This window comes from Cydia pomonella, chromosome 21 (genome assembly GCF_033807575.1).
Source record: "Cydia pomonella isolate Wapato2018A chromosome 21, ilCydPomo1, whole genome shotgun sequence".
Taxonomy (NCBI): domain Eukaryota; kingdom Metazoa; phylum Arthropoda; class Insecta; order Lepidoptera; family Tortricidae; genus Cydia; species Cydia pomonella.
Window position 1 is genome coordinate 8,118,879 of NC_084723.1, and position 23,371 is coordinate 8,142,249.

The 23,371-nt window shown below is 35.8% G+C and overlaps 1 protein-coding gene across 8 annotated transcripts in view; it reads left to right on the forward strand.

The window, feature by feature from the left end:
- LOC133529451 (5-hydroxytryptamine receptor 1-like) overlaps positions 1-22,884 on the forward strand; it is a 165,754-nt gene extending 142,870 nt beyond the window's left edge. For all 8 annotated transcript variants that reach the window (XM_061867163.1, XM_061867161.1, XM_061867162.1 and 5 more), the window contains 2 exons: positions 19,989-21,380; positions 21,841-22,884. In XM_061867163.1, coding sequence (XP_061723147.1) covers positions 20,364-21,380; positions 21,841-22,575 — 1,752 coding nt within the window. In that variant the 5' untranslated portion in view covers positions 19,989-20,363 and the 3' untranslated portion in view covers positions 22,576-22,884. The remainder of the gene's footprint in view (positions 1-19,988; positions 21,381-21,840) is intronic.
- Positions 22,885-23,371: the final 487 nt, after the last annotated feature.

The window sequence follows — 23,371 nt, forward strand, 5'->3', positions numbered from 1 at the left end:
GTGCGGCATTTGAACTTGAGAGTACTGCCGCTGTCGGGAACTTTTTTTGTATCCTTTAAAATAGGTATTTGTTGACAATTGTTGTCGTTGTCAGTCGTCGTTGACATTGTCGAGTGCTCTTTGCATAATAATAAATTATCAGATATAGTGATAAAGTTGCAAATTATAAACAATGTGCATTGGCTGCTTAAAGGTTGCCGACCACTGCATTTATTCAACCGAAATATAACGCGAACCAATTAAGTGTTGATCTTATTACGCTCGAAGATCCCACATGGGCTGTACTTCGTAATTTGGCCACCTATACCACCCAGTTCTACCAACATACGAAAAAGGTAAATTACTGTCAAAATGAGCTATCTTTCGTAAAGGACGAGTTTGAGGTTGCATGTCACACTCGCATGTTAACTAAAAAGTATAGGTTTTTAGTTTCCGAGTAGTTTTCTCACCTAACGTCATCGAATAGTTAACGAATATTTTGCTGTCATGATACACTAGACCTTCTGAAAATATTTATTACGGAATTTTTGAGCACAGTAATTGTAGCACAGTAATTTAATTTTGTTACTAAACTTAGTTTATAGATTTTGCTGCAATAAATTGGTTTGATTTTGTTTGATATTGCAGTTAGAATTTTTCTCGCGTTGGTCTGGTAAAAAAACTTTGTGCTTCACTCGGTGGCAAGATTTGTTCAACCCTCCTGCTTTGAAACACTCGCCACGCTGTAGATTCCGCTTTTCGAACCTCTCGCTACGCTTGTGCGTTATATTGCCACGAGCGGTTAAACAACAACATTACCCTCTTGTAAAAATTGCCACATCGTGAAATGATCTGGCCACGGCATAAATAATGCAATCGGTATGTTAACTAAGTTTACCTACCTACCCAAAATCTTTCCACTCCCTACCAATATTTAAGAGAAAGAAGCTCATAAAAATCAAGTCAATTCAGTTCCGGCAAATTGGAATAGATACGTATTAGGAGCATTCAGAGCCATTGACCCGGTAGAATGGGAATCAGCACAGCAATAAAGCTACAAACAGTACCTTAACTACGAGTATAACTTTTTGCAGCATTAGAACTGACATGGCTTTTAGTGTTCAGCGCAAATAAAAACTATATATAATTGAATTACTTATCGGACACAAAATAACGAAGTCTGTGCCGGTCCGGCAACGCGAGCTCCCGATGATGCTTCTCGGTATGGAGTGAAACACGTCAAGCGACTTTCGACTTAAAATACGTGAGTGACCCGTTTTTAGTAGGTATTTATAATTTGGCAATATTTCGCTTGTCTCATGTTACCCCTCATAGCATAAAATATTAATTGATTTTGTTTCAAAGCCTAACATTTAAGTCTATCTAAGTGTACCTCAATGTGTACAATTGTGTTGTTCAACCGCCGTCGTGAACATCTTTTAGCAACCTAGTACAAAGTTAAGCTACTGTTCATACTCATGTACATTGACTGTGCTCTTTGAAAGAAGTGATTGTGTCGATCTCCTATACATTACCTGGCTTTTTGTTCAAGAATAAAGAATTGCCTTAACGACTGAAAATGACGGAGAAAATTTAAAAAAACGATTGATGTCAAGGGCTTCTTGGCACATTTTCAGGGAAATTTATTTTAACTTTATTGAATTTTGAATTGACGAAGATTTGATATTAAGATTTATCTCTGTAGATCCATTAGGACGTTATCTGTGTATCTAATGAGTTTCCTATCAAAAAGCGTAGTACATAAACGACCCCAGCTCCTGGCAAAAATAAAAGCAGTATAACAAAAAGTGTTTTATAAAAAAAGTTTTAGTGTTCCAAGAGTCTTACAGAACAAGTCCAGAGGACCTACCGTGAACACCGACGTTCACAAATTGCGAGCATCTTTCTCTTTTACTCTAATTAAGGCGTAGTTAAAGTGACAGAGAAAGACGTCCGCAGTTTGTGAACTTCGATTTTCGCGGTCGGTCCTCTGGTCCTCCCTATACTTTTTGCTTAAATTTATGACCACTGTCTTCAATAGCATTCATATCATTGCATTGCATCATCCTAGGTTTTTAAGTACAGATAATAGTCAGCGTCTATAAAAGCACAGCCTATTTATTTTATTGGACAATCATGGTTTTTAATACAAACATCATTATTATGTTACAATCAACTGACACCTAGATGATATTGCATTCCCTCTCTATCACACCAATACATCAGTTGGAGATGGACTGCGATCGAGTTTACGCATCGCTACCGTAAATGTCAATTGTCAACTCATAGGATAATGATAGTTTTTATTTTCTAAGTAGGCATACTACAATGCGCTTATAAACGTCAAATAAAGCTACGCCGACTCTAACCCTACATCTCTTACCCGAGAATTTAAATCTCTCCTAAATTGTATCCCAATATGGGACCGGCAAGAAACTCGGCATGGTAGCTTACCAACCAATGTCACGCATGCAGTCACAATTTCCATTTCAAATAAATGCCTTGAAAACTGAATCTTCAAAGGACCCAATAAGTGGCAAAGACAAACTATTACCTTATATTCAGATCCTTTGATCGCCTCCTACTCGAAATAAAAGCCTTATGTAAATAGGCTACTACATATCAAAGTGAGACTTGGACCGAATATAATAGCGAATTAGCAATTGAGATCGGTAAAGTCACGGGGAGCGATCAGAGTGAAATGCACCCCAATTGGTTCTCTATCACATAATCTACGTAAAAAGACAGGACAAGTGCGAGTTGGACTCGCCACCGAGGGTTCCGTACTTTTTAGTATTTGTTGTTATGGCGGCAAGAGAAATACATCATCTGTGAAAAATACATCAACGGACGGACGAACAGCGCAGTCTTAGTAATAGGGTCCCGTTTTACCCTTTGGGTACGGCACCCTAAAATCGGATATATTATGGCAGTTTATGTGACTGCTACATAATGGAAGCCATAAAATTATGAAAGTGTTTATGAAACGAGCTAAAAGCGACTTCAATAAAAACATCACATGACTGTTGTTTTAATATTAACATACATCGGGTTTTTGGTGCGGGAACGTTTTACACTAGCCAAGAAAAAGGTAAAAACTATAAAAACCGATACTATTTTAATATCTCAAAGCGCATTTGGAGCCTACTGTCTATTTTTAATTCATAGTTTGGTAATTATTTTACAATAAACAGTTATAAATACACGAAAACATTCCCGCACCGAAAACCCCGATGTATGCTAATTACATACACCGTTTTATCTACACACATATTATAAGCTTTCTATGATGTGTTCATGAACCATATGTTACGACCGCCATTGCGGCATTTGATCTTCCTGTTTGCAATTGACATTTCATTTCAAATAAAATGTCATCGTGGCTGATACTGGACATAAAGTAAAATCATATTCCTTTGTTTTTCAGAGATGATTGAAATTTGAATGACATTATTAATTATTATTATCTCAAATTTTCACAAATAAAAAAATTGTTCAAAAAAAATAGTTTTATCTTTATGCAGGCCGTGTTTTGCGGTTTTTGAACCGCAGAAGGTTATAAAGTACAGACGGTGTCCCTATGAAGGATCCTGAAAATGAATCAAAACAATTTAAAAAAAAGTGGCTGTGACATAATCGGACAGACAGACGGACATGACGAATCTATAAGGGTTCCGTTTTTTGCCATTTGGCTACGGAACCCTAAAAATGGGTTAGTAACCCATTTTGTTAGTACATAAATATATGTTGATAAGTGAATGTGGCGTAAGACCAACATAGTTTATTTTGCTCGGGGTGAAAGAAACAATATTCTCTACAAGTGCTTCTCTTGCCCCAATGTTTATCTAACCCCATCTAACCTTATACACATATAACAACACTAGCAATTTATTTCAATTTTGAAGGGGCTAAAATGACTATAGTAAGGTAGTATAAATAAACCAAAGCCCAATATGATAATAGTAGATTGTGTCACAAGGGAGAAAAATCACATATTTACGGCAAGGGCGTACATTGACTCCTGAGCGTAGTGAGGGATTCAAGTGTTAAACCCCAAGGTGGAAATAGTTTTGCTTCCATGTGACAAATACTGCTTTTTACATCACCTATGAGGAAATGATTATGTTTTATTACATTATTTAAGTTAAAAAAAATATATGAAAAAAAATTGTATCTGTGAACAGAAAAGTACCACTTTGATCCCTCCTAGCAAGGAAGAAAAAGCTCTTTACCGAATGGGAAAAAATGGTTCCTTTATTGTTCCTTGGTGTGTTTCGTACTTTGTGTGCCGCCTTAGTAACTTCAGACTAACTTACCTAGGCAATTAAGGTCGTTCTTATTTATGAATATGGCGACATTGAAAGTCCTTGCCGCGTATAATTTTCTATAAATGGCGCTCGAAATACCAAGACCACTTAACGCCTTTACTTAGTTTCTTAATGGCTTTATTAAGGCATGTTCCAAATTGAGATGCAGTTTTTAACTCTTTTTTCTTTATTGTATTGCAGTCATGCTCATTATACATTAGGTGTTACAATTTGTGGATAGTAGGTACATGACACCCTGTAAAGGCACTCAATATTTGCATTTTATACTTATGGCAACGAAATCTATATATTAACAAAATAAACACAGGCATATAAAACTGTAGTGAGAGTTAAGTAAGCTTATCTAATTGAACAGACTGAGAACGAGATACGGCCAAAATGTATAATGCGTCGTCTTAAAACCTATAGCAGTCTTCACATTGGATACAGTACCCCTAGTGTAAATATTTTCGACAGCGAAACGTGACGTACGCGTTTGCGTTAAGTGTCATTTTGTATGAGATTTTTGACTTTCCAAAACGTCCCGCTTGGCGCGCTGTTCAAAAACCCATACAAAATGAGACTTAACGCAAACGCGTACGTCACGTTTCGCTATCGACTAAAATTACACTAGGGGTACTGATCTCCATATAGCTCCGGTATGCGAAAGTTGAATCCAACTAGTATGTAATTATCTGAATTCAAATCCATCGGATTTTCTGTGCAACCGACTTTGCATTGGTGCGCGGAAAAATAACGTAAAGCTACTTTATAAAACGTAGATAAAAGCCGGTCTCGTAGTTCAAATGCTTTTCAAAGAACTTTTTGCTTATAATGTTGTACGCTCTAACAAAGAAAATATCAGCATTCAGAACAGCTCGACTACGAGCACAGTTTTATTGCCACAGTTCAAGTATCGGATGATATAGTATTACGTGGCTACATGGTAAGAATATTTAGAAATTCTAATATAACTATTCACATAAAGAAGTTTTACAATAGGAGAGAATCAATTTTATACACCTGTTCTAGAATAAGTTCAAGAATAAACTTTTGGAAAATGGGCGATAAATTAATGAAATCACTCCAAAATATTAAGGAAGTTGATGAAGGTGGATATTCTGCTGAAATATATTTTCTGGATTTTAACAAAACACTTACTGCTGGACTAATATTAGAGCTAATTTTATTCAGGGACCATAATTTTTGTCAGGTCATAATATTTATATGGTATCCTAAAGAAACATCTTCGATAAGAACGTAATTTTCACACCCTGGTTGTTCCAAATTTCACTTTAGTATAACACGCTTAGCACCGTTCACTCTTATTAATTATTTTACTTCACTTTAACTTTCACTTTGTTTTGGCTGGTTACTGGATTGACCTTGGATACAAGTCAACCCCATTCTTTTAGGGAAAAACTTCATTAGCTAATAGTTTACATTTTAAAAAGAGACATCTAGCTAGCAATTCAGCAACTAATTAAACTATAACTAAAACTTGCGGCAATTTAACGTATTAACATTCTAATGACAATAATTCTTAACAACAAATAATGACAATATTAACAACCGATCCTTATAAGATTCCTTTCACTGTCGGTATAGCACGTCCTTAAGTGGTTTGAGCTTAATTACAAGTGTTATTGCAGGTGGCAAAGGGTTAATACTGTTATTGTACGTCGCAATGATCAGGGTCTATCCTTGGAGGTTATTATCATTACTGAGAACAAGGCCCGGTATAAAGAGTAAATGTAATATATCAGCAGGCGTATTATGGATGGCTTTATCCACGTGATAAAATAACTCTTACTTATTAACATCGCGGGATAGAAAGTGACGGACACCGTTTTATCACGCTGTCACGTAGACAAGAACGACCATCATATCCGTACTGCAGCTGCAGCACGGTCGCATTTTTATCACTTGTCACTATGCCTGTCACTTTCGCACATACATACTTGTTAAAACGTGACAGGCATAGTGACAAGTGATAAAAATGCAATCGTGCTACCAGCCGCTGGACAAACTATTAAACCCAGTAGGGCTAAGATGGTCGGTTCTTTATTATTTGTCACCAATAATAATAATAATATCCCTTCGGTCGTGTTTTAATTTATCGCCACTCGTTTCGAATTTCATATTTTGTGTACTTGTATCGTAATGTACTATTAGAGTACATATGGCCCTTTAAACTTTTGACATGGGCACGGAAAATGCTCATACCAGCACTAGTGTGGGAAAGTAGAGCTATATGTAAACAATATTACTATTTGTTTTGTATTAATGCTTTATCATTGACCGTTTTTACAAGTGGGTACCCATATAATAATGTAGAATATAGGTACCCACGTGTTGTATTTTTTGCTCTATTAGGTGCAAGCGAGGCACAAGACTTACAATATTTTTGTTCGCCAAGAAAAAGTGTAAGACAAAATGCTTACATTAGGTTAACTAGTTTTTTGGTTAACGTGCTAAATATTAGAGCTATACGAGTATGTAATATTGCTTCAAAGAGGTCATCAATTTCATTTCTAAAGGTTAGAAGATTAAGATTAATTGATGATGAAGTCTCACATACTATGTAAAAGCGGCTAGGTTTTATTAGACATCATGGAATTTCTCGACTTTCATTTCGGATTCCTTTCATTTCACGCTTTTGATTATTTTTCTATCAGTAATATTTTAGTAATTTATCTTAGTTTCTACTTTAAGACAAATCCAGCAGAGAACTTTTAAGTTAGGTCTATTAAAACAGGTTTGTAATAGAGGCATAGAATTTATTCCAACATACGTACACTATAACTTAGAATTCTTTCAACTAAGCTCAAGACAACATCTGAATTCAGGTTTCACGCAAGCTATCATTGAGCACCAAAGATTAACATGCAACGATATAAAAGTGAGTGAGTGAGTACATTATGTTATAACCGTGTGTTTGGAACCGCTACGGTCTAGCCGTAATCCAAAAAGCGGCCAAGTGCGAGTCGGACTCGCCCATGAAGAAAACTACTTACTAGATAAAAAAAAACTACTTACTAGATATCGTTCAAACCAATTTTCGGTGGAAGTTTGCATGGTTAATATACATCATATTTTTTTTTTAGTTTTATCATTCTGTTATTTTTAAAAGCTACAGGGGGGGGGGACACATTTTACCACTTTGGAAGTGTCTCTCGCGCAAACTATTCAGTTTCAAACAAAATATTTAGAAACCTCAATATCATTTTTGAAGACCTATCCATAGATGTACACGTATGGGTTTGATGGTTTTTTTTTAATTTTATGACGTATTAAAAAAAACTACATACTAGATCTCGTTCAAACTAATTTTCGTGGAAGTTTGCATGTTAATGTACATCATATATTTTTTTTTAGGTTTATCATTCTCTTATTTTAGAAGTTACAGAGGGGGGGGGGGGGCACATTTTACCACTTTGGAAGTACCTCTCTCGCGCAAACTATTCAGTTTAGCACACGTATGGGTTTGATAAAAAATGTTTTTTTGACTTTCGATTCTAACCCTCAAAATTTATTGTTTTTTTTTTCTATTTTTGTGTGAAAATCTTAATGCGGTTCATAGAATACATCTACTTACCAAGTTTGAACAGTATAGTTCTTTTAGTTTCGGAAAAAAGTGGCTGTGACATAAACGGACAGACAGATGGACATGACGAATCTATAAGGGTTCCGTTTTTTGCCATTTGGCTACGGAACCCTAAAAACAGGTACCTACGTGCGAGCTAAGGGAATTTGAAAGTATAATTTAGCATGAAGCATCAACCGCAATGCAATACAGCGAAGATACTGGTCCTAAATTACTCATAAGTCGCATTTTGGTGAACTATTTATTTCACATTTGGTATGCGTATTAAGTCTCCGTGACAATTACTATTTATGATATATTCAACCATTGATCTTCAAATCTTGATGCTGCTGAAACACTGTTTACCTTAGCAAGGAGACGTGAAAACTTGCTAATTTAACTATAATTATTGTTGCTATGATATGAAACAAATCCTTAGTGACTTATTACTGACCTCCAACTCTGCAAGATTACTGCCTGCCTTAACTGCCGGGATCGAGAATGTTCTCATTTCAAAGTTGGATTTAAAGTGTTGGGATCTTACCTGTAACTCCTCAGTCTTGATCATGCAAGGTTACCCTGCAACAAGGCAACCGTCGGTTGGAAAATGTGTCAATTTTAAAGTAGTGCTTTAAGTCTTAGGTAGAAGCATTAAGTTTAATATTAACCCAACTCATTAGTTCTGATGCATTCTGATTAAAATAAAACCGTTTAACTGAATACTTGTTTACCTTATTTTTATTTAAATTTCACAAAGATAACTTCCTATAGAACTTGGCTTTATTTTTATCAAAACCGATTGAAAATAAACTCAGCTATGGAAATTTGCCTCGGTGGATCAAGTCTAAATATTGTTTATTCAAGTAGGCCTTGCAACAAGCACTTTATTGATGCAATAATTATTAAAAAAAAAACTTCAAAATTAATAGGTCGCATCCAGTGTCACCAGTGACCCCTCTGTCCCAACAACTGTAGGGTGTCTAATTCTTTGTGCACACCGCTTGACCTAGACACGCCATACATTATGCATAGAAACACGGGCGCCATTTTGAGAATCCTTGCATTAGCGAAACATGAAACGTGAGACGAGCGTTACGAGCAATCTTACTTCACAGATTAGTTTTTAAGTGGAACAGGACTGGCTTTGTGTTTACCCTTTTTGTCAGTGCAGACTAGTTTAATATTTACGAAAACAGGACTTAATCGCTTATAATTAAGTTTAAAAAAAGCGGCCAAGTGCGAGTCGGACTCGCCCATGAAGGGTTCCGTACCATTTATGACGTATTAAAAAAAATCTACTTACTAGATCTTGTTCAACATTTTACCACTTTGGACACACATTTTACCACTTTGGAAGTGTCTCTCGCGCAAACTATTCAGTTTAGAAAAAAATGATATTAGAAACCTCAATATCATTTTTGAAGACCTATCCATAGATACCCCACACGTATGGGTTTGATGAAAAAAGATTTTTTGAGTTTCAGTTCTAAGTATGGGGAACCCCCAAAACTTATTGTTTTTTTTCTATTTTTGTGTGAACATCTTAATGCGGTTCATAGAATACATCCACTTACTAAGTTTGAACAGTATAACTCTTATAGTTTCGGAAAAAGTGGCTGTGACAGAATCGGACAGACAGACGGACATGACGAATCTATAAGGGTTCCGTTTTTTGCCATTTGGCTACGGAACCCTAAAAATTACCTCCATCGTTTCGACGAGTGTCATGACATCAATACAACGAAGCAACGAGAGACTTTGGCACTACCCGCACTTGCTTATCAACTTGAATAGAATATATAGAACTTGCTAGATCCCTAGCGTGCAAAACATCAATTGCAGGGGTGCTAAGCTTAGAGTTTTGCGGACTGTACATTGGTGTTACTTCGAAAGCGGGGTAATATTCAAAATTGCCAATATCTACTACCTAAATTAGAAGAACTTCAAATATATTGTAGCAACAGTAAGCATATCCATATGGTATCCTCTTGCTACCTTTTCCCTTTTTTGGTACTTTTCCCCGTAGAACGTCACATATGATAAGTGTTGCAGTAACATAAGCGTTGCTAAAGTATGAAGTTCTTCCGGTTTACTAGATATATATATATCAATTTTCAAAATAATTTCTACATTAGTAGTTAACCTAATCTTACTTAATGTAATATAAATATAAACACTATATTTCAACAAAACATTTATCAGTTAATAATTTAACAATGGAGCTTGGTACTCTGTATCCACTGGATATGAACATTCGACCATAATGACATTGTAACGTAACGGTAATAAATAGTGAATTAGCCACCTAAAAATACTCACTGTTATTTCTATCATTTTTAATTTCCTAGATACAGAAAGTGCATAAATATAAAGGTAATAAAGCATTATTTTAACATCTGTCTTTTTCCATACTTTTGTCTATTAATTGGTTTGATTATATGTGACATCTTACATGAAAAGGTACCTTATGAGGGTTTCTAGTTACGGAGATATTCAATGTTTTGTAAAAATCGGTAAAAATAGTGATTTTTATTTTATGTCTATTTAGTAAACTGTACGTAACGACACGTCTTTGCCTGTCTTTATTTTTATTATAGGTGAACTACAAGCTGCATAATATGCTTCTAAAGTTTAGTACAAAAGGTACCTTATGGCGGTGTAATTTAGAAATGTTAGAAAATTCTTGTCGTCACTTGCCCGGCTTTTGTCCTTCATACCGCCGTGCCGCGATATATATATTATTGACTTCGAGAAGAAGAAGAAAGAAATTCCGAAAATCACAAGCCAGTACGGTGAAAGACGTTTGCGAAGCAGCTGTATCAGCATGCCGAAAGACGGATTCTATAATCTCAGTCATGGTCGGGAACGAGTCTGGTGATACCATTAATGTAAAAACTTATGATTGGGTAAATTTTTTTAAATCCAAGAAACCATTCACCGTACCACAGCTACTTTCGTACAGTGATTTTAATACTGACCCATCACTCAAGTCAAGTATTGGTCAAGTTTTATGCAAAAAATCATTATCTGACGGAATTGAAACGGAGACGAAAAGTGCTGGGCATCAACTTTGTGTTTAAAAATACATTTGATCACGACGAAATGCCTGAAGTTATCCAACCACAAGGGCTTTCGCATGAGAAGCAAAAATATCTTTTTGAAAAAATTAGACAATTTGTTCCACCTGAATCAAAAGACATACTTTGCCCCACACCCCAACTCCCAGTATCACGGGATGAAGATCCTTTGGAATCTCTTCCCGAAGCGTTTCCTTTGCAAGCTCTTCCCGAAGTGCTTCCTCCTCAATCTCAGCCCAGTTCCAGTGGTCTGGTGTCTGTTCCAAAACGTAAGACGCATACTGTGGTGAGGTGGGTCATAGAAACCAAGTACGTGGCGGTGTCTATTTTTGTAAGAAAAGGCGTTCTGAACAAGCAAATCCTTAATATCATGTAACTGAGCCATAAGGCACCTTTTCTTTGCATGTAGTGTATTTGTTGTTTTTAAATAATATTATGACAAAGAACTGATTATATTCGTAATTATTAAGTATTAAGAGAATAATAGAAATTAATGGAAGCGTTTTTGAGAATGTACAACATAGTAATTGATTGATTGTACTGACGTAGTAGATGTTAATCTCCATAAGGTACCTTTTCGTAAATGTATGGAACAAAGACTGTTATATTTATGTAAATTTAAGTGCCTCAAAAAGTAAAAATTAGTGTCTAATAACGTCGTTGAAAGTTTTATATTAAGTTAATTAAAGACTTTTGTTGATTTATGTAGAAAAAATATATAGTTTGTTACTTTAAGACTAAAAACTGTCATTATCTGTGATTACGCATGAAAATATTTAAAAAAAAATCCTGTGAATTTTTGTTTTATTTTTTTATTTATTTTCTTTGGTAGTCATTGTACAATACATAGATATACAAATCTGACATTCTTGTCGCGAAAAAAAGGAAAACTTAAGCTAAACACGATTTCTTAAAAATTGGCTAGTAGGCATATTAATTGATAAATTTAAAGGTTTGGTAGTATACTTACATGACTTGTTTTAATATTTTCTGATAAAAGAAAGCCCAAAGAATCATTTTTCGTAGCCCACTATGTAACTTCCAGCAGGAACATAGTTTTTGAAAGAGTTAAACTTCATTTGCCAATTTCTCGAAATCACTGATTTAGCAATGCAAATTTCAAAAATGTATATCTCGGTAATTATGCAACCTAGGAAGCTGATTTTTTATGCTATCGATAGCTTAAAAGCTATAGATTATTAGGGTATGCTTAACTCAATACCCACCATAAGGTACCTTTGCCCGTGGGATGTCACATATTATCTAAAATGTAGACACACTGAGATATGTATCAGTAAATACGACATTTTGCCTATAATTTTAGTAACATACTTATGCCTACAATATTCAACGTGTTCAAATGTAAGTGAAAATACGACTTTATGCCTCCTTTTTTCAATTGAGAGAAATCAAAAAGTCTGTTCTAAAGTATTTTTTTAACAAGCAGATACGTCTTCGAGCGATACTACAAATTTTATGTTAAAGGAAAAAATTGAAATAATTACGCTTCCGGCAGGACATGAACCCGCAACCTCCGTAATCCGTGCGTTTGTTCTTAACCAATTGAGCTACGGAGGCCTACCAGGAACTCGCATATCTTTCCACTCCTTCCCTTATGTATACACGCCTTAATATAAAATTTGAAGTCGGATCTAATAAATTTATCCTAAATAATATTTTGTTAAATAGTATCAAATATACTACAACGTTTTCAGTTAGAGAAAATCTAAGGTAAAAAGGCCTTTCACAATGAAAAAAGGAATGTTTTTTCTAGCCCACATAGTTCGCGTAATGATGGCAAACAAAAGTGCCGATTTCATTTAGCTCTCCTTTAAAGTTGACTTTTTCACATCCGACCATATGGAACTTGAGGCGAGTATTATTTTAATAATTACTCAAATGAAATAAGTACTTAATTTTGATAATGGGCCAGTATATAAACCGTTTAAATCCTTTTCGTTCGTAATAAAATGTGGTCGGAATATAATTATGATTATCCAAGTTCAATTCATTTAAGGCAAATTACTACTACGCCTACTCTAAAATAGTTATTGATGATACAAGTGCAGAAGTTAAATAGGAAAAAGCGGCCAAGTGCGAGTCGGACTCGCCCATGAAGGGTTCCGTACCATTTATGACGTATTAAAAAAAACCTACTTACTAGATCTCGTTCAAACCAATTTTCGGTGGAAGTTTGCACGGTAATGTACATCATATATATTTTTTAAGTTTTATCATTCTGTTATTTTAGAAGTTACAGGGGGGGGGGGACGGACACACATTTTACCACTTTGCAAGTGTCTCTCGCGCAAACTATTAGTTTAGAAAAAAATGATATTAGAAACCTCAATAAGATTTTTGAAGAACTATCCCTACAGATACCTACACGTATGAGTTTGATGAAAAAAAAAAAAATTCAGTTTCAGTTCTAAGTATGGGGAACCCCCAAAATTTATATATTTTTTTCTACTCTTGTGTGAAAATCTTAATGCGGTTCACAGAATACAACTAAATCTACTAATATATAATCTACTTACCAAGTTTCAACAGTATAGTTCGTATAGTTTCGGAAAAAAGTGGCTGTGACATAAACGGACAGACAGACGGACATGACGAATCTATATGGGTTCCGTTTTTTGCCATTTGGCTACGGAATTCTAATAAAGTGGTGTCACAATGTTATGTAACTTTATGATAAAAAAATAAAGTAGGAAATTCACAAGACACGACCAGAGGGTGTTTTAAATCGACATGAGTTACGAATATCCTATTCGCACCTGTATCGTACAACGTTTTACAGTACATAATTATATGGCCCTTCAAATTTTGACATAGGTACGGCAAGTGCTTATTCCCGCACAAGTGCGGAAAAGTAGCATCATATGTAGTATAAATATAATTTTCCTATACTTTATTCAAAGTAATATAACTACTTAAACTTTATAACATTACTCCTAAACAAATAATTCATATAAGGACTTTCATACAATAAATAAATAGATATTATAGGGCATTATTACACAAATTGCCTAAACCCCACAGTAAGCTCAAGAAGGCTTGAGTTGGGGGAACCCAGACAACGATATATATAAAATATATACATAGAAACCAAGACTCAGGAAAAGGGATTTGAACCCAAAACCATAAAAATTTCTTAATCTTAGCCCATTTTGTTATTGAATCCACTTTCCTTGACTTCGTAGAGAATTTGCAAATATAAATCCTACGCCTAACTTTTCTTAAAAAGACGGCTAATTGTCGTTTAAAGTAATAATTGCCTAATTATTTATTTCTAACGCAGAGGAGGTAAATTAACAACTTAATGAGCTCTTAAGCAAGGAAAAAAACGCCTTCATTTTTACCACAAAGCAAATTAGGTTAAGGCTGGGCGCAATTAAATATTACACATTTAGGCTTCCGCTTAGGACGGAAATCCTGCCGAAACGCTTTATTTCGTTCCATTTCTGTGGAATAATTTTACATTGTGTATGATCCTACTAACCTATAATAGTTAATTGTCCAATAAGGTACTTATGTATAACATCATTGTTAACGAGAATCTATGGAAACTCGATGGGCGTAGCGCAAAGTGTTTTTTTAAATCGTGTTTACAATTTTCATACCTCTCGTGTTACGTGTGTTTTTATTAACTGGCGAAGTAATAAGAATTATAGATATCGTCCACCATTTGGCATATAGCCACGATTTAATATTGTGTAAAAAAATATTTAAAATCATTAAAATTTAACTTATTTAATCATAAAGAAAAGAAACAAAATCATAAATATAAATATTTTTCTAAAGTAAAACTCATTTATAAATTCAAATCAATATTTGACTTAAAACCTTCTTAGTATTCTTCTTCATGTGACTTATCACAAAAAAAAATTCCCTGTAAGATTTTTTTGCTATTTATAGCTAATTTTGTGTGAAAAACCAACATTTATAAGGAAGTATGATGAAAACTAATTTATTGTTCTAACTTTCATTAGTACGCGAAAGCGCAGCGTAGATTGAACGCAAACTAAACGGCATTAATCAAAAGAATATCCATTATATAGTTTATTTTTTTTAAATTGCCATCTAGCGACAATTTCAGTAACTAATATAATGCATTTAAATAATTATATATGGCATTTTTAATTCTCAACATATGTAGTTAATTATACAATGTACCACCTACCACAGATTTTATCTAGGGTGTATACCTTATAAATTCCCCTTTGAGAGGAGTTAACTTAAAAGGAAAGGTATACTTCGTGTGTTGGATAGAGGATAGAGGTTAGAGGCAAAACTAGCGGCTGTTTGATAAATATTTCATTACACTGTCTATCATAGAGGCATGAGCTTATTTATTCCTTACTTTCGTGTTCAGGATTACCCGGGGCATACCTAGAAATTATAAAACGGAACCGAACAGTTTTTCCAAGTGAATCTTTTGAGACAGAGACTGTGAAAACCATATAATAATCTACTAAGAACTTACCAAAATTAAGGACCAATTCAAAGTCAATTACATAAAATTAATAAATAAGTAGGTACTTATAGTTGCAATAAACCGCTTATATGTATAAATGTTAATTTAATTCGTTAATAACAATATGTTAATTTATTGATCTGCGTAAAATTGTCTTATAATATTTATTTATACGGCGGGATGACCTGGACAGCTTACCTTACAGCTGGTCAGAGGAAACACTAAATTGAGAATCGTGAAAATTAAGGGGGGAGACCATTGCCCAGTAATGGGATACTCAAATAGGCTAAGAAAAACAAATTGATATGGCAGATACTTTAAAAACGCTAAATGTAATCTTATATATATACTCTCCCGGCCGGTTTCGACCACGGCGACTGTTTCAGCTCCGTCGAATACGTTCGTGTGCTGAGGGTGCCATATACAGCCATTAGCAAAAATTTCTCACATAACGAAAACACCGCAATAGTTAATATCTAACACCATCTTATTTGTAGCGTAATAAGAGCCTACGCTGACCTGCTACAGATTCTGATTTAAAAATACTTATATTACGGTTTTGATTTTATTGTGATACGACTTTAAAAATCGCTCACGCTGGTTGGTGGAAATGAAGTGCAAGTCGTGGTTAGGGTGCCCGCCTATCACCAAGACGATCGTCAAGGTCGTGTCAAAACCAGTTGAAAACCATAACAAATTCTTAAATTAGAACCGATCTCCTAGTCACAATATTTTGTGGCCTTCGTTGTCATTGCAGACACGTACAGTCAACAATACTATTCGTTTAGCACCTTTGCATACAAACATATATACAGGAGAGGGTCACTTTTCTTTGAAGCTGACTGTAACATTTGATGCATTTTTCTATCCACTATTATTGACGCTAATTATTTTACTATGTATTTTCAGCATAGAGGTATCAGGTAAACTAGCGGCTCTTTCATTAATATTTTATTACACTTGTCTATCATGAAGCAACGAGTTAATTCCCTAATTTCGTGTCTAGGGCTCTCTGGTACCTTTATCCCGTGTACATTATTCATAGCTACCAACCAATTTTATATTCACTTTCCTTTTGTGTCGGACTTTATGTTTTATACACAGCGGGAATTGAATAACAGGAAATTCAAGCGAAATAAATAAACATATATATTTGAACACTATAGTGTTAAACAGGTTCTTATTCAATTTAGATTCTTATTGCCTCTTACTTACTATTTACTAGTTAGGGTTCCGTAGCCAAATGGCAAAAAACGGAACCCTTATAGATTCGTCATGTCCGTCTGTCTGTCCGATTATATGACAGCCACTTTTTTTAGTTACTTATTGGCACGTTTGTTTTTCGTTATTTCTCTCGTTACTTATTTGAATTAATTTATAGGTATTGCATATAATGGAGGGAAAAAAATGGCATTTTATTTTATGTTGACAAAAGTTCCATCATGTGTTTCGAATTTTCCGACGTTTCACCGTAACTTTTCTATTTTTCCTGCATTATGCTATGCCGTAAATATTTGGGTCTGACCTTTATAAGCGAAGTATTGTCCTTTTTGTTTGTATGGTATACGTATTGGTAAGAGGTTTGTTTTGATGACGAAGGCATTACTTATTCAATATTTCTACCCGGAGGTCTTTTTAGCTGCCAAATGATGCATAGCATATATTTCATTTTTAGGGCAATTTACTAAGGACTCAGAATATGAGGTTATTTCCATAAATAATATATAGGTATTATTCGAATATGAAGTATACTCGTAGCTTGAGTTTTGTAGATAGTGAGTAGATAGTGAAAAAACATTTTTCTTTCAATTTCGTGTACCTGATTTCCTTAATAAAATAAGATAAGAAAGAAAGATTCACAAACCTGTCGCGTAAAGCTTAGGAAAAAAATAGAAATATTTAACACATCAGCATCCATATCATGGTCATTCTTGTCCAGGTGACAGCGTGATAAAATGGTTTTCATCTCTTTCAATCCCGCGGTGTTAAAAAGTGACTGTTTTATCACGTGGAGTAAACCATCCATAATTAACTTGCGTCATAATTACACCAAGTTAAATTGACTTACTGTATGTGTACTTACTAAATTTACTGTTGTTAAATAAAACACGAGCATTTTCACCACATAAACACTAGGAAACTACTCACTTTTATTAACTTTTATTAACAATACTGTACCATTAAAAATCAATTTGAGTCTCCGTCGTGGCGTGGCTTTTTGTCAACGAAGCAAGTGAGTTGGATAGGCGGTTGAAGTTGACCTTGGAGCTAGTTTTAAATGTGGAGCTCAGTGGAACTCAGTGGGTTCAGGTGGCACTCCCTGTTCGGTATGGTGGCTTGGGGATTCGTCGCGTGGAGGATATGGGACTTTGGGCGTTTCTGGCGTCTTCATATGGAACCGAGGGTCTAGTCACTCGCATTTATTCTTTGAACGGTGACAATTCCCCGGTACCATTCGTAACCGAGGCGCTGACAAGATGGTCGGTAACAGTCCCGGGCAATCTGCGGCCTCACAACCCTGCCGTACATCGGGAATGGGATGACGTGTGGAGTAAGCACATGTACAGTTCTTTGGTGTCTGGTGCCTTAGGAGTAAATTTAGCGCATCTTAAAGCCATCGCGGAGCCAGATATCAGGGGCGTGGCTTCATGCTTTGCCCTCACCTCAGCTGGGTACCATGCTAGATAATGACTCGCTGAGGATAGCTGTGGCACTCAGATTGGGGGCAAAAGTATGTGAGCCTCACCGCTGTAGCTGCGGGGCATGGGTGGCGGACAACGGACATCATGACCTGAGTTGTCGGCGATGCTCTGGTTGTTTTCCGAGGCACCACTCTATCAATGAGATTGTGCGAACGTGTCCTGTGTTTTGGAGCCACCGGGTCTCAGCCGCACGGATGGGAAGAGGCCGGACGGCCTGACGTTGGTCCTGTGGCGGAGAGGGCGCTGCCTTTTGTGGGATGCGACTTGCGTGAGCACCTTCGCTGCATCCCATTTGGGGCAGACTGTACGTCGTGCTGGTGCAGCGGCAGAGGCTGCTGCTAAGCCACACTGGCATCAGCGTACGAATTATTTAGGGAATTAGGCCGGCTTTTGCGGGACAGGGGTGATGATCCTCGTTCTGGGTCGTACTTGGTCCAACAGGTCTCCATAGCAGTTCAGCGAGGAAATGCTGCAGGCGTTATGGGGACCTTTGGGCCAGGTACGATGCAGGGGGGGTTATTTTAGGCTGAGCGTATAATTAATTTTATTTTTAAGTTTTTTTTTTAGTTTAATGTTTGTTTTCTTACGTTTTGAATAATTTACTTGTCTGTGTATAAAAATTGTCTTAATTTTAGTTTCCTTATAGTTGTTATTATTAATTTTAATGATATATGTATTTTGCGTAGTGTTATTTCTTAAAGTCGGTTTATTTGAATCTTTATCATTTAAAATCATCACTTTAAAATCAATTCTACCAATCAACCTGAGAAAACAACTCAAAATTTGCATCAAATTACTTTTGCCGCTCTTGTGGATTAAATGCAACTTTCTCATCAGTTATTAAAGTATAAAGAGAATCTTTATAAGTAATAGTAAAATGTTATTTGAAATTTTGTAGTCACCTCTCTCGGGAAAGATAATATTATTACAATTTAACTAGGTCACAGCAGGTACACACTTTATATTGTCATGAATAAATATTATTTTAACAGTTTGGACAATGCCCTTCCACGTTGATAAGGGTAGGACCACTATAAATCATAGTACAGTCCGCGGCCCTTTGCGGACGTCAGATAAACGTGTTTTGTTTTACTTCGGTTTGCTGTTCAACGGCTGTAATGTAGGTATTACCCATAGTTCGAGCATTGAAAATTATGCGAAGTGAATCGCATTACATGTGTTCGCAAGCAAAATACTTATTAATATACAGTCCATGTATGCTAAGTGCTATAAAACAAGTCTAAAGCTACACTTTCTATAATAAACAATTTTCAATTATTTAGAAATTATATACAAGTGTATATTTGCTTGGTCACTAACGATCGATTGAACATTAACAATAAAATGTATCGTTCTGGATGATTATTGATTGCCTTTTACTGACCCAAAGTCTTAATGACGTGTTGACTAGACGCCATGAAAAGAGCAAGTAGTTGGTAATGATTCGTTCATTAAAATTAATTGCCAATAACCAAATTGATCAAGTATGGAAACAATTGATTAGATAGAAATCAGTAACCATTAGATTAAGATACAATACAATACAATAAAATATACTTTATTGCACACCTCAATATAGAAGCAGTACAAATAATACAACACATAAAGAAGAGGTAAACAACAGGTAATATAAGCATATGGGCATATTAAGGTTATTAAAAATATTTTCTTTACCTGAATATCTTATAAAACAATGTCGTGCGTTATAGCGACACCTCTTATATCGGCTGATGGTAAACTTACCTAACTTCAAATGTTTCAAACAAAACTATCCGCAAGCTCTAAACTCTCTCAGGGATTTATTAGTCGTTGTTGTCTATTCAAAAACTTGTTCTTACAAGTGTTTTCTTTTCTTTACAGATGGAAGCTGTCTGGAGCAATCAACGGGACTAATGAAGCAATCCGCAGCCGGGATATTGGACTAGCAGCCTCTCGATCCGCTTCTAAACGCAATAAAACAACACACCCCTGCCATTTCAAACCAAACGTCACGCGTAAGCGAAAGTAACCTTTATCGCACAAACGGAAAGAAAACAAAATCGCAACCACGTCTCCCGATGGCTATGCTTAGAGTGGAGCTCAACGGAGCGACATGTCAATTAACACTCGTTCTAACCCGTAATCAAATCCGCCACAAAAGTAAAATACTTCACGACATATTCCTAACTTGACTCAGCAAAGGCATCATTTCCAATTGAAAGCAGAATAATAAAGACGATAAATCAAAACCAATGTATGGTAAAGTCAAGAAAACGAAAGCAATCGTCCTCCGAGCCAGGGACTCGTATGGCGACTCAAAGACGTAACTCCCATGGTCCACTGCCTAGCTTTATTGCTTTACCTTCGTGTCTTTTCATATTAGTATCTATAGTGCCGGCAGACGTGGCATTCGCTGCGGTAGACTTCAACGACTCTGCTTTCAACGTAGACTTCATCAACCCAAATTCCACTTTTAATTGGACGCTTTTCGACGACAATTCAACTGTAACCAAAACTCTTCAAGACAATATCAAGCACACGAAGTATTCCACGCCAGTCACGATTCTTATGGTCTCAATTTTTATGATAGTCATCTTTGGCACGATAGTCGGCAACATTTTAGTTTGCGTTGCAGTTTGTTTGGTGAGGAAACTTCGGAGACCGAGCAATTACTTGATAGTATCGCTGGCGGTGAGCGACTTGTGCGTGGCGATAATGGTCATGCCCGTCGCGATGGTTTACGATATACTCGGCACATGGCCGTTCGGTCCAGTGGTTTGCGACTTCTGGGTATCCAGTGACGTACTATCCTGCGCAGCGAGTATTCTCAACCTATGTATGATATCCGTAGATCGGTACTACGCGATCACGAAACCTCTAGAATACGGTGTAAAACGAACACCAAGAAGAATGTTGTTTTGTGTTTTTATAGTCTGGATGGGAGCTGCATTCATATCGCTCCCGCCCGTTTTAATACTTGGCAATGAGAAGACTGATACATCATGCTCTGTGTCACAAAACCAGGGATACCAAATATATGCGACATTTGGATCGTTTTATTTACCTTTGTCCGTGATGATAGTCGTGTACTACAAGATATTTAGTGCGGCGAGGAAAATCGTAAAGGACGAGAAACGCGCTCAGTCACATTTAGAGTCACACTGCTACCTAGAAATCAATGTGAAGAATGGTGGGGCCGCTGAAGCGAAGTTGTTGGGCAGTCAGCCAGTCCCGCCGGCGGCCAGAGGTTCGACGGCCAGCACAAACACTACAGTGAGTATAAGTAGTATAATGCATAAACGAACTCATGACCTAGTTATGACGCGCCGTCGAAGATTGATTGATGTCCAATCAAATTATAATAGGTAAACGATGAAAACAATATTAACGCCGATTGTGGGAAAAGGCGGACATAATTTCACACGAAAAATAAATAGTAAAAGCGTTTTAGGTGATTATACCAAGAACAGGTTTACTCTTAGTGAAAATTGATTTGAAAATAGTGTTTGTAGCGACATAATTGAAAAGATAATTTGACTAATATTTACTAACTTTATTAGATTAAGTGGGCTAAATATAACAATGCTTAATTTATTTGTAACAATTTTTAAGTCTGTTAAAGTAATTACGTCTTCCCCAAAGTTAATTAATTGTAGGGTTCTAAAATTACCTTGAGAAATTATAAATTTAGTTACTTAAAATATAAATTAATGGTTATTTTCTTTTGTTACAGTGTAGCGTAGACAAAACAGAAAGCAGCATAGGACGGTGTTTTAGCGGACAACGCAAGTCCAATGAATCCCAGTGTCCTATGCTTCAGCAGCCTAAAACTCCTACGAGGCCTATTCACACCATCAACAGATCGACTCAAATGGTTCACACACCTGAAATAAAGCTACCAATCAGGGACAATAGGCGAAGGACATCTTTAGAGAACAAGTCAGCTTCGAATCGGATTCGCTCTTCGCTATCGACGTTTGCTCAAAAGAGTCATATAGCTAAAGACCTACTGCATTCATCTCAGTCGCCGCATCAAAAGAAATTACGGTTTCAACTGGCTAAGGAGCGGAAAGCGTCCACAACTCTCGGAATAATTATGTCAGCATTTGTTATTTGCTGGCTGCCTTTCTTTGTGCTAGCTCTTATAAGACCTTTTGTCGAGGAAGGGACAATACCCGACGCAGTGAGCGGACTCTTCTTGTGGCTAGGTTATATAAACAGTTTACTTAATCCTATAATTTACGCGACGCTGAACCGTGATTTTCGGAAACCGTTCCAAGAGATTCTGTTTTTCCGGTGTTCGAACTTGAATCACATGATGAGAGAGGAGTTTTACCATAGTCAGTATGGGGACCCTGACCACCATTATTGCGTGAATACTACGAAGGTTCAGAACTATGATGAAGGGGTAGAGATCGTGTCAACGGCCGACCGCGAGGAGACACGAGCGTCGGAAAGCTTTCTATGATTGTCAATGCCCGAGGTCGACACAACAGACCTAGATACTGTGATCTAATTAAGACTTTTATGATAATAAAATAAGCCTAACGATAAGCCAAGGTCTAACTAACAGTTTGTTATTTTGTTTTAAGGCAGAAATTTCTGCTGACAGAGATATGAATCTTGATATAAATTTAAATTGGAAGATTTTTGGAGGCTTGTGTAGAAAACAATTTAAAAATAAACCATATTTTTTTAAGCAACAAATCCTTGAAATAAGTTATGATTTCTGAAGTAAAGCAGTTAAAAAACATACAGCTTCTGAAAAATTAAGTCAATATTACTTACATGTATATTTCTATTTATAAGTTCTTCAAATGTGTTATTTATTCGTAACTTACTAGTCGTTACTGTTTGGTTATTGTGATTTTCTAATAGTAATTAAATATTATGTAAATTGTATTATTAAATAAGAAATTGTGTTGGTACGTAAGGTTTTCATAATTTAAGGTGTTTCGGATTGACCAAAGATATTTAAATTAAAACGATGTGTTTAAAAATTGTTGTTAATTTTGGGGTATTCATTGTAAATAAAATTGGGTGGTATATAACCTATTGACATTTAAATTAGTAGCCAAAAGTATTTTAATCCATGTGATAGTAGATATAGAAAGCTCTATTATATTACATCTTAAAATGTATGTATTGTTGTAAATATTTGTTTCATTATTTAAGATATACGTAGAATATTATTGTTTTGTGTCTTAAATGAATATGTACTAAGTATTAAATTTAGCACGAGATATTGTTTAACTCGTCTGCAA